Raw genomic sequence first — 12,827 nt, forward strand, 5'->3', positions numbered from 1 at the left:
CTGGAAAAGTTTGCCTGCACATTAGTTGAGAATAAAGTTGCATTTGGATTGGACTAGATTAGTTACCAAGAAGTGTTTTGAAAGTAACACGTGGGAGCAATCAGACGGCTTACACTAGAAATCACAGGCGCAGAACTGATGATCTTTCATCCATTAAAGTGAGTGGTCATGAAGCAGCTGTTTGCCACGCTACATTCCCTGTAATCATCACCTCTCTTCTGAAAACAGTTACCCATTGATTTCCTAGTCAGATGGTATCATTTCATTGAGATGGTCAGGAGGAACCTATGTGTCAAAAACCCACGCAGCTTCCCTTCACAGATATAGTTGTAAGTTGTGGACTGATAAAAGGGTTACTCTTGTAGGTTAAGCTAATTATTGAAGTGCATTGCGCCAAGGGATAGGAAGTGAAAAGGGTGAGCAATTTCAGTTTCCTGGGTGTCAACATATCGATACAGTTACAAAGAAAGCACAACAGCAGTTATATCTCATTAGGAGTTTGAGGAGATTTGGTACGTCACCAAGGACCCTCAGAAATTTCTCCAGGTGCACTGTGGAGAACTTTCTGACTGGCTGCACCGTCTGGTATGTGGTGGTGGGGAGGGAGAGGGGAGACACTGCACAGGATTGAAATAAACTGCAGAACGTTGTAAACTCAGTCAGCTCCATCATGTGTACTAGCCTCCCCAGCATCCAGGGCATCTTTAAGGAGTGACGACATCCATCAACATCCCCATCACCCAGAACATGCCCTCTTCTCATTGCTACCATCAGGAAGGAGGTACAGGAGCCTGAAGACAAACACTCAATGATTCAGGAACAGCTTCTTCCCCTCTGTCATCAAATATCTGAATGGCCATTTCAGGTCTCCATGAACACCACATCACTATTTTTCAGTTTCTTATTTTGCATTACTTATTTAATTTAATTTTTTAAATATATATATACACACACACACACACACACTCTTAACTTCAGATTTTATGATTATGTATTGTACAGCTGCCACATAACAACAAATTTCACAGCTTAGGCCAGTGATATTAAACCTGATTCTAACTGCAAAATATAAAAATCACTACCTTGCATCTAATTCTGCGTGTCTGTCACCCAATGTTATCATTGTGCCCAAAACCAAAAGCAGTCCATTCTCCAACTCATCACTACAGCTTGAAATAACAGTGCTGAATGTGAGCTTTTGCATATGGTAAACAGATGGCAGTTCAATAAGATTATTGTGTGAGTTCATATGGGTACAATGTTCTTCGATATTTAAATGGGCATTTCTGAGTAACATTTATTGAGCAGTTTGATGAAGCCACTCTGTTTTCGTTTTCCATTTGTAGATTTATTTCACTCACATGGGTTTCAAACAGATCGAAATAGCTAATCTGGATGGGTCTGAACGTGAGAAACTCATTAGCAAAGATGTGGATTCACCTGAAGGACTAGCTGTGGACTGGATTAACCGCAAATTATACTGGATTGACAGAAGGTACGCCTGTAGTTAAAGAGCTAATTCTCGAGGTTTACCCTAATTTTAACTAGCTGGTGGAAATCACGTGTTTGGCTGGACATCTGTTAGTGCTTCGTAAAGAATCCAATAGGAAATAACTGTAGGCACCAGCAAATAGGATTTGGTTGTATCTAGAGAGATACATTTATTTTGGCCAAGGAAAAGACGGTCTCAGCGATTTGCCAAGAAAAGGGATCATTAATATTCATACTTTTACATTTCATGCTCTCAGAATCCATTTGTTGTGTGTGTGTGTGTGTGTGTATATATATATATATTATTCTTCATTTGAATACTTCATTATGGGTTATATGTAAAAATATGTGAGTTGCATGCGTCATCCCACTACCATGTGATACATACACGCCTCGCTAGAAGTAAAGATGAAGCCAGACCTGCATCCCCAGACTCCGCGTCTTTCCTTGGAATTAATTTAATGTTTTGAAGTCACAAAAGATAACATTGTCGATAAGGTATTTTTAAGGCAAGTGTCTCGCTGTACTTTGACAGGTTGGCAGCCGTCTCTTGTTCGCTTTAAAAATACCCCATTGCCAATGTTATGTTTTGTAACTTCAAAACATTAAACCACTGATTTCATACCTTTGTGTTCTGTGACTGACAAGAAGTGATTGATAGATGCAGGTCTTTCAAAAATCCCTCAGCAATATTTTCTTTTTCCAATTTCAACCTATTTTTGTTGTGGCACTGGCTGAAGAAAATAAGTGCAATTATTGAAATTTATATTTTATGCATTACCTCCTTAAAACCATGCCTAATTCCCATCTCAAAATCAGTAGCTGTGGTATAGACACCGATGACATCTGCTCTGTTAAACTATCCTTACGTTTGTGTGTCACATACTGGACCTGTCCTGAGCTGAAACCTCCTCGTCAGGGCTGCTCGCACCTGCCATGTTAGATCTGATCCAACTAAATCAGTGCAAATATTTACAGGCTTTCCTGTGACAAGCATCAGGAGCAGGAAGGGAAAAAGATTTGCGAAAGGTGCTGATTAAAATATTATTACCTTACTATTACATTGGAAATTTGTTTTTCATTATAGTCTGCAGCTGAAGCTGTGATATCATTGCTTCTGCTTTGGCTATTCCCAAAGGAGAAGATTCGCATGAAAATTTTGATTAAACCTGATTTCTGTATCCTGAATGTAATATGTTACATTTATGTACTTGGAAGAAAACAAAGGAATATATTGTTTTTAATCGGCATTTCTATAGCATATTTTACAGGTTGCAATACACACATCAAAATGAGGTACTTTTGAATTGTATACAGTAGTCCTGGGTAGTGCAGTGATACAGCTATCTCACCGTTCCAGTAATCGGTCTCAATCCTGGCCTTTGGTGCTAAATGTGTGAAGTTGCCACATTCTCTCCATATCGATCTTTCGCTTCATCATCCTCCCACATCACAACCACCTCTAAGTTAGAAGGTTAATTGGCCTCAGTAAATTGTTCAAGGGCAGATGAATGGTAGACTCTGGGATAGGCTGATGGGATCATAGGATTACTACAAGGGGGCAAGAGATGGCCGATGGGCTGAAGGACCTGTGCTGCACAATTCTATAATTGGTTTTAATGTTGTTGATTAAGAGATCACTGCTGACCAGGATCAGGGATATGTTTCCCTAATTCTTCTATAGAGCATTGAGTATTAAACAGTACAGCACAGGGACAGGTCTATTGGCCCACAATATTATACCCACCTAATCAAATATCCAACGAAACCTGTCCCTTCTGCCCACACAAAACCCAATTCCTTCCATTTCCCTCACCTTTGTTTGCCTGACGAAGAGCCTCCTGGATGCTCCCATTGTACTTGCTTCCATCACTGCACCAGGCAACCACCACTCTCCGTGTAAATAAACCTGCGTCTTCCTTAAACTCATCCCCTCTCACCTTAAATGCCAGCTGTCTGGTATTAGACATTTCTACAACAGGGAAAAGATATTATCTGTCTACTCTGTCTATGCCTCTCTCTTATAAACCTTGATCAGATCTCCCCTCACCCTCTGCCACTCCAAAAAAAACAGCCTAGGTTGACCAGCCACTCCTTTTATCACATGCCCGCTACTCCGGGCAGCATCCTGGTAAACTTCTGTACCCTCTCTAAAGATCTGATATCTTTCCTATAATGCAGGGACCAGGACTGAATGTAAAACTTCAAATGCAGCTGAACTATCGTTTGTTGAAGCTGCAACATAACTTCCCAACTCTTGAACTCAGTTCTTTGACTAATAATGATTGGCTTTCTTTACCACCCCATCAACCTGTGTAGCTACTTGCAGTAACCCATGGATTTGGGTCCCAAGATCCCTCAGCACATCAACATTCAGATTCAGATTCAGATTCAGTTTATTGTCATTTAAAAACCACAAATGCAATGCAGTTAAAAAATGAAACAACATTCCCCCAGAATGATATCACAAAAACACATGACAAAACAGACTACACCAGAAAATCCACATAACGGTTGGCAATCCCCAATCCAGAGTCCTTAACATTGTTAAGGATCTTCCCATTAACAGCATTCTGATCTCTTTACATTTGACCTCACAAAGTGCAGCACTTCACCTTTGGCCAGGCTAATCTCCATCTGCCATTTCTCTGCCAATATCTGCAAGTCATCTATACCCTGCTGAATCCTTTGCCACCAACAATCTTGGTACGGTTAGCTAACTTAGATCCGCACCCCCGCTAATCCTGCAAGTTCTATTCTTTCAGGTACTATACAGTTCTGTTTTGAAAGCTGCAGTTGAATCTCCCTCCACTACCATCCCCTACACTTTTATGCCATTCAACAGACAAACCCTGGGTGTCAGCTGAGATATTGTATGCTGAAGCCCCTGGAGTAGAGTTTGAACCCATAGAGTTGTAATAGTGAGTATGAATGGTGCTGACTAAGCCACAGTGCTCTGTGAGTGGCCACCACAAGGGCATTAAAGCAAAGGAAATCCTAGATTCCCAGTGTCCAGAGTGTCTGTTGTGTCAGCTAACGAGTTGCAAACTGATTTACTCCAAACATAGACCCCACCTGTACAGCAAAACACTGCATAGAGACGACCTTAAAAGAAACTTCAGGAGGAACCCATGGCCAGAACAACTGCCTTATGTCAATCAAGGCAGTGTGATTTCTCCATCACATGACAATGAACAGGGGATTATTGCATACAAATGGGGGAGCTCAGTATGACTTCCAGGTATAAGAATCTGTCACTTGAAATAAGGCAATCTGACAGGCGGGGTTATCGCCCACTCTTCTTCATTCCAGCTGTGAACAGTGGCAGTTCAATATGCAGATTGTATTAGTTTATAATAATACTGTCTATTTATTGAGCTATCATTGTTCTCTCTCTGGTTCCCCTACTCCTATCTTTTCTTCCATGCTCCACTGTCGTCTCCCATTAGATTCCTTCTTTATCAGCACTTTACCTCTTCCACCTGTTCTTCCTAACTTCTTACTTCATCCCCCTTTCCCCCTCGCCTGGTCTCGCCTAAGTCTTTCCAGCTTGTACTTCTACCCTCTCCCCACCTTTTTATTCTGGCTTCTGTCCCTTTTCTTTCCAGTCCTGATGAAGAGTCTCTGCCCAAAACGTTAACTGTTTGTTCCCCTCAATAGACGCCACTCATCTTGCTGAGTTCTCCCAGCATTTCGTGCACATTCCTCAAGAGCTCAGAACGCTCCTATTGAAGTGCCCTTTGCAGCCTATTCTATCTGTATAAGTTATTTACAGATTATTACAAAAGAAAGAGTAACTTCATGCTGGAAGCAATAATTACAGTACTTTGTTTACTATCAAATATTATGCAAACTACAGTGTCAAATTATATTAGATGAGATTATCTGTCACATGTACATTGAGACATCAGAACATGGTAGAATGTGTTGTTTGGGTCTAATCAGATCAGCGAGGACTGTGCTGAGCAGCCTGCAAGTGTTGTCAACATCACTAACTCTAAGCCGCGCGTCTTTGGAACATGAGAGGAAACTGAAGCGCCCAGAGGAAATCCAAGTGGTCACGAGGAGGATGTACAAACTCCCTGTAAACAAGATATAACAAATACTGTAAATTAAACAATAACTGAAATCAACAGCCTTCAATGCCCCCTGCCTTTGTTACAGGCTGTCCCACATTGCGAGGAGTGGGCTCAATGGTGTGCACATAGAGGTGATTGTCCGTGAAGGTGTCAACAAGCCGAGAGGAATTGCTGTCCATCCATTGGTGAAGTAAGCTTTCAATTATAAAGTAGTAAAGCAGCCAAGTGGGTTGGTCAGAGGAGACAATATAGAATTAGAGCACATCATTTGTATTGTTGAGTGTATTCTGTTATTAAAATTTATTGACTCAAAGTTGAAAGGAGCACACTGAAACATCATGGCAGCAGAATGAAAGAGAATATTTCTGTTCTTGAAACCCTGCCAACAATTTTTCATACCCACAGAGAAGGTGGTGACCTTTTAACTACTGAGAATTTGCCTCCTGATCATCCTTTCAGTAACTAGGTCTGTGGTGATGCTGAAGGTCACAACATCCCAGAATGCTAAACAGATAACAAATCCAATTGTTCACATATTCTCTACCTAACTATTGAACCAGTGGAGGTCTGTGAGTAGGTACATGCTGCTGATTATTTAATAATGATGTTATACGTAGATAACTGGATTTGTTGAAATAGTCAAGTCAGATTTATTACACACATGTATACCATCAAATGAGGCAATGAATCTCCAGGCCAGGGTGAAAAACACATAACACACAATAACTTAGGAAGGTAAGGATAAAATCTACAGATGAATTGCACATAAATAAACGAAGTAAAGTGCATAAATTAAATATTGTCAGATACAGGACAAGTTAACCGGTGACACTTCGAATGTGATGCGGCAGGGAGTTCAGAAGCCTAATTGTTTCCCATCCTGACCATTCTTGTTTTTATGCATCGGAGTCTCCTGCCTGATGGTAGAAAGTCAAAGACGATGCTGGATGGACAGATGTGATCCTTGATGGTACTAAGGGCCCAGTGTGGCAAATCTGATTGAGATATGCAACTAGTATCATTGATATCATTTGTTTCATTAAACAATTAAATATTAGATGTTGTACTGAGGCACACAATGGGAAAATGGTGGCATAGGGAATAATATAAAGGCACAGACTATTTTCTGAACAGGGAATGAATTCAGAAATCGGAAGTGCAAAGGGACCTTGGGAGTGCAAGATTTCCTAAAGGATAACCTGCAGGTTGAGTCAGTAGTGAAGAAGTAAAATACAATGTTAGCATTCATTTTGAGAGGATCGCAAAGCAAGGAGGTAATTCTCAGTCTTTATAAGGCATTGGTCAGATCACGTTTGGAGTATTGTGAGCGGTTTTGAGCTCCACATCTAAAAAAGGTTGAGCTGGCATTGGAGAGCATCCAGAGGAAGTTTATGAGAATGGTCCTGGGAATAAAAGAGTCACTGTGTGGGGAGTGTTTGATGGCTCTGGAATTGTGCGCACTGGAGTTTAGAAAAATGAAGGAGGATCTTATTGAAAGACATAGGTAGAGTGGGTATGTGTAGGATCTTTCCAGTAGTGTGAATCTAGGACCAGAGGGCCTTCTGAGAATAGAAGGATGATCCTTTAGACCAGAGATGAGGAGGTGAATTAACTAGATGATGGTGATTCTATGGGTGGCTGTGGAGGCCAAGTCATTGGGTATATTTAAAGCAGAGGTTGATTGATCCTTAATTAGCATGGACATCAAAGGTTACGGGGAGAATTCAGAGACTGGGGCTGTAGGGAAAATAAATCAGCCATGATGGAACGGTGGAGTGGATGTCTGTTCCTATGTCTTATGATGTAAAGCTTATTGTGAACCAGTTAATGCGCATAAACAATGTTAGCCAACCTACTGCATGGATCAATGAATCTCATACACATTCAAATAGCTTCTGTGCAGGAAATCACTTAGCACCAAACAGAAGAAACAAACTATTTCTAGAAAATGAGGGCAATTGAACTTTTGGTAAATGTCTCTAGAATGGTACAATATAAACCCAACAGTAATCTCTTACTGATTATATGCATCCTATTGCCATGCAATTTAGGCACCTGAGGATCCAGGAGAAGAAGTGTGGCCTGGGACAATTCAATGCAGATATCCATAGACCTGTAGTCATGACTTGCCATCAAGCTCACTGATGATGTTGTGCAGAGGAGATGACAAATGCACTCAAGGACTTATGTTTTAGAGCAGGGGTTCCCAACCTTTTTTATGCCATGAAGCAAGGGGTCTGTGGACCCCAGGCTGGGAACCCCTGGCAGAGAGGAAGCTAAAGAGTAACTATTATCACAAAGTTTACAACAACCATTTTGAAACATCAAAGAACAGAATTGATTGTCAGTTACATGTTATACAGAGGCCTGTTGAGATCAATTGTTTGATTTCACCTTGCTTTCTAACTTTCTTCAGGTTATTTGAACAGGTTGCTCATAAGAAAGTGAATAAGTTCAATAATATTTTAAAACCTGTATCTTTTTACAAAAACATTCTCTTCAGTTCCATAATTGAGAATGACACAAATTAACAGTGTGCCCATTTCTAGCTGACAGTGATTCTGTATTTCAGAGGGTTAGCTCACGGACTATTCATTACAGCTTTTTAACTCCAATAGATTTCATTACTGTACAGAATAAAATAACTTAGATGATGCAGCCCTTTACCTTTTAAAAATCTTAGCACCTTGATAATGCAGAACAAAAAAGAATAATTCTGATGTACAAAATTTGCTGAGCTGTTCATATCACTGGGCAATAATTTTGTTTCAGAAGTTCTGCTTCCTCAGAATTTTTTTTGTTTATAATAGACTTCATGAAGCTGAACACAAATATAATTTCAGACTACTTGTATCACATACAAATTTGGAGAAACAAGAAATCAACTTTTTAAAAAATTGCATAGTGATGCTGACGCTTTAAAAATGTTTTGTTGATGATTTTTATTTGTACTCAGGCTGAGGCTTCTCGCTTAAAAGTCCAACAATAATTAGCCAGCCTCAATGCATTGCAGTCGCCCTGATACTGTTTCTCCATGACTGCAATGACCCTTTACCATGCTCATCACTAATGGTGCCAAGATTTGCATGGAAGAAGTCTAAATGGGAATGCAGAAAATGAATCTTCAGTGAAATGTGGTGCTCCATGGTTTTGTATACTTGAAGCACGTTTTCAACCAGCTGCATGTAGTTTGGTTTTCTGTTGTTACCAAGAAAATTTTCAACAACACCTTGAATGGCTTCCAAGTGATTTTCTCTGGTCCCACTGAAAGTTCTTCAAATGACCTGTCAATGATTTGCAGGTCAACAAAAATGCTTGAATTAATCTTGGCATTGGTAATTCTGATGAATTATGAATTGAAATAACAAATATAGACAATTTCAAAAGAAAAGGAGTGTGACAGTGAAATTTCATGGTGATTTTCATGATCAACAGCCCAAAATCCATTAGATACAGCCAAAAGTATTCAGGAAGCAAAACTTTTGTTATTCAATGTTATTAATGAAAATGCATTTGTTTCAATTCATAAGGGGCTTAATTAACATATGCTAAACAAATGAAATAAGCCTTAAATGATTGGATTGTACATTATTTAAATTATTAAAGGAAGCTATTCTGGACAGCTTGTGGAAATGAACCTAGGATAGAAAGTTCTACCCTGGAAGGTGATGAGCGATTGGTTATTATCAGCGATAATCTTGTTTGCCCCAGTGGAATAACCATAGACTATCTATCTGAGAAGCTGTACTGGTGTGATGCCAAACGCTCTGTTATTGAGATGTCAGATCTACGTGGATCCAACCGGCAGATTCTTGAACAGAATGAAGTAGGTAAGGCATTTTTAAGACAACGAAGCTGTGTGTTATTTTCTCATCTGCAACAAGAAGTGAACAGTTATTAAAAAAGGTTTTGACATTTTTTCCCTTCCTGAAGGACACCCATTTGACGTAGTGGTATTTGAAGATCATGTGTGGTTTACAGACTGGAGTAAGCCTTCTATAATGAGAATGGACAAGTGGACTCGTCACAACAGAGTGAGACTCCAAGGTGGAATGAGGCGACCTTTGTCTATTTCTGTAGTTCATCCAATGGCCCGACCAGGTAAATTAGACTTGTTGGACGAAGTAAAAAAACTCTTTTAAAAAAATAGAGTACTCGAGATCCCAGTTAAACCTTTTAATTCAAATAACAGTAAAATATATATAATAATCATTTATCTTCTCACTGTAATTTAACTTGCCTTGCATGAAACCAGGTGCGAATTTACAATCTCTCTGATTTACACAGCGCAATACTGAATGGAATCTTAAATCAAAGTTTTATCCAATGAGTTAGGTTAAAATTGTGGAAGATGACCATCTGGTCTAACAGGCTAACGTTAATTGGTTATTTAATGAAATCACTGGCTGGCTCTAAAACACTTGGGACATCCATGGAGTAAAAGTTCATTAGATTTGCAGATTCCTATTTCCATATTAAGTTTAATCCACTCTCATGTTATTTTCCTGTTCATTGCAGTATATTTTAATTTAGTGCAGCTAACATAGATAATTATGCAGAGATAAACTTGCACTTGTCTTTAATAAGGGTTTTGCTGTTGCCTGACCTAGAAAGGTAGTTAATACCATGTCTGTTATTAAACACATTCAGGTTACATCTTGATTATGGATGGTCATTATCTGAATCTTTCCACTTAAAAGTTCAAAGTTCAATGTCTAAAGTACATTTACTTTATCAAAGCATGTATAAATTATATAACCTCGAGATTTGTCTGATTACAGGCAGCCACAAAACAAGAAACCTAAAATAACCCAATTTATATAAGACCAACTCCCATTGCGCAGAGAGAGAAAATAAAACACAGATCGTGTAAGCAATAAAAGCAAACAACAGCATTCAGAATGAAAGTGAGACTGGAACCACTAAGCCTGGAGTAACTGGAGCAGGCCCATAGGCTCAGCCTCAGTTTATCACACAACGGGGCAAATCGAAGTGAACTCTAAAGCCTGGACCAGCCCTAGCAGAACCGGCCCAACCTTCCCCTACACTGCATTCTGGATGACCCAATGACTGTGCAATACTTAGGCGTGTCATGCTGTTTTGGCACTAACTGCGTAACCCCATCCCACCACATTATGTGGTGTTGATGACAATCTCACCATTTTTATCCCCTGCTTGTCCTACTCTCAGAGCAGTTATCACAGCCACCTCTGAGGGAAAGACACTCATGAGAAGCAAGAATCACAGGGGAGATTGCATGCTGAGATGAAACTCCTGCTCTATTGGCCCAAGTTTTGGACGAATATTGAAGACAATTGGATGAGGTGATTGAGTATTAGTGAGAAACGATGACTTGTAGAGGAAAGTGTAACGTTCTGTTGAGCAGATTCATTGAGTGAAATGTTCAAGTTCACCTTTATTGTCATCTGACTGAACACATATATTAACAAATGAAACAATGTTCCTCCAGACCATGGTTCACCCACAAAACATATTCCTGCATAGCACATAAACCAAAATATTACCATAAATACTGTAGGTTAATAAAATATAATTCAAAATCCATGTAATGTGCAGAACAGGTAAACAGTACAGTGAACAGTATAAAACTCTCTGTCCTAGTGACAAGACCCCAGTGATGGCAGGGTATTCATTAGTCTCACAGCCTGAGGGAGGAAGCTGTTACCCTCTCTGCCGCTCCTAATCCTGATGCTTCTGTATCTCCTTCCTGATGTTTTATAGTATGTGTGTTTTTTTTTGCAATTTGCATGATTTGGGTTTTTTTTGCAGGTTGGGTGTTTAATGTTTTATTTCCGTAAGTTCCATGGTATTTCTTTGTTTTGATGCTGTTTGTGGGAAGTTACTGTTAGGGTTGTATCCTGCATTCATACTTTGAAAATAAATGTACTTTGAATTTTGAACTTCAAGGCCATGTAGAGCACCTGCGGCCTGCCTGTGTCTCTTTCATAAATCAAATTACATTAATAAGGCATTTATATCTGAAAGAGAAATTACTTTCTTAAGTGTTCTGTAAATTGAAGTTATGAAAAGGAAGAATAATGGAAAGCATAGTATATCAGTTTGTATTGCTGAGCAGTTTATATCTGAAACAGAGATTGTTTTGAATTCAGTATCAACTTTTGAAATTAGGTTGGTAAAATAAAATTAAAAATTTGGAAATCGTACTAGCTTCAAAAAAAAAGAAAAATACAGTTTTAAAATGAATTTGTTTTTATAATACTCTAAGAATGATTAAAATTGGAAATGTGAGATCACATAATTGTATAAGTTCCAAGAGAAGTTATTTTAGAGTAATTAAGACCTACCATACCATCAAATGGAAAAGAAAGGTTCTGTTCAAACTCCACATTCAATCCATGTTTGTAATATCAGTGCAGGAATTTCATACCATTTAATATATTTGACTGGGAACCCAGTTATTATTGTTAAGCAGCTTATGGAGGCAAAGTAAGATGTGACGGACCACTTGTGGATTTCACATTTAATTCCTTTCGTCTGCTGAGAACTGCTCACCGTCAACTGCCTATTGAGATGTCCATAAATAAACTCTGCAGTGATAGTTCTGAAGTATATTCATGTTTCTTGTGCTATTACCATAGGTGCTGATCCTTGCCTGTATAAGAACGGTGGATGTAGTCAGGTCTGTGAGAACAGATTGGGAGTTGCCCAGTGCTTTTGCCATGATGGTTTCCAGAAAGCAGCAGATGGAAAATCATGTCAGTTTGCAAATCTTTCAACAACTATACGTAAGAAATGTTTTCCTCATTGTCCTATTGCTTGCTAATCATTTCCTATTTCTTGCTAATAATTTCCTATTTGCATGAAATGCTATGAACATTATCAAATGAGAATCAAGAAAACTGCAGATGATTTGAAATCTGAAATAGAACCTGGAATGCTCAGCCAGTTGGGCAGAACCTGTGAAATGAGATACAGTTCAACCTTCCGCTTAGACCTGGAACATAAACACTTCCTCTTGTCACAGATGCTGTCTGACCTGCTGAATGTGTCCAGCGTCTCGGCCTGCATCTCTACATCTTACTCAATACAACACAGACTCTCCAGAGTCGGTGAATGGGAGCTTTCATAAACACAGGAGATTCTGCAGGTGCTGGAAATCCAGAGTTACACACACATGCACAATGCTGGAGGAACTCAACAGGTTAGGCAGCATCTATGGAAAGGAATAAACAAGCTCCAATAAAGCCAAAACCCTTCATAAGGAATGGGAGCTTT

General features: G+C 39.3%; 1 protein-coding gene across 1 annotated transcript in view; it reads left to right on the forward strand.

Moving 5' to 3' along the window:
* Nucleotides 1-12,827, forward strand: part of egf (epidermal growth factor) — a 120,731-nt gene that overhangs the window by 66,313 nt on the left and 41,591 nt on the right. Inside the window, 5 exon segments of the mRNA XM_059963354.1 lie at nt 1,347-1,495; nt 5,656-5,760; nt 9,177-9,400; nt 9,504-9,671; nt 12,191-12,337. Coding sequence (XP_059819337.1) covers nt 1,347-1,495; nt 5,656-5,760; nt 9,177-9,400; nt 9,504-9,671; nt 12,191-12,337 — 793 coding nt within the window.

The sequence above is a fragment of the Hypanus sabinus genome, chromosome 3 (assembly GCF_030144855.1).
Source record: "Hypanus sabinus isolate sHypSab1 chromosome 3, sHypSab1.hap1, whole genome shotgun sequence".
NCBI lineage: Eukaryota > Metazoa > Chordata > Chondrichthyes > Myliobatiformes > Dasyatidae > Hypanus > Hypanus sabinus.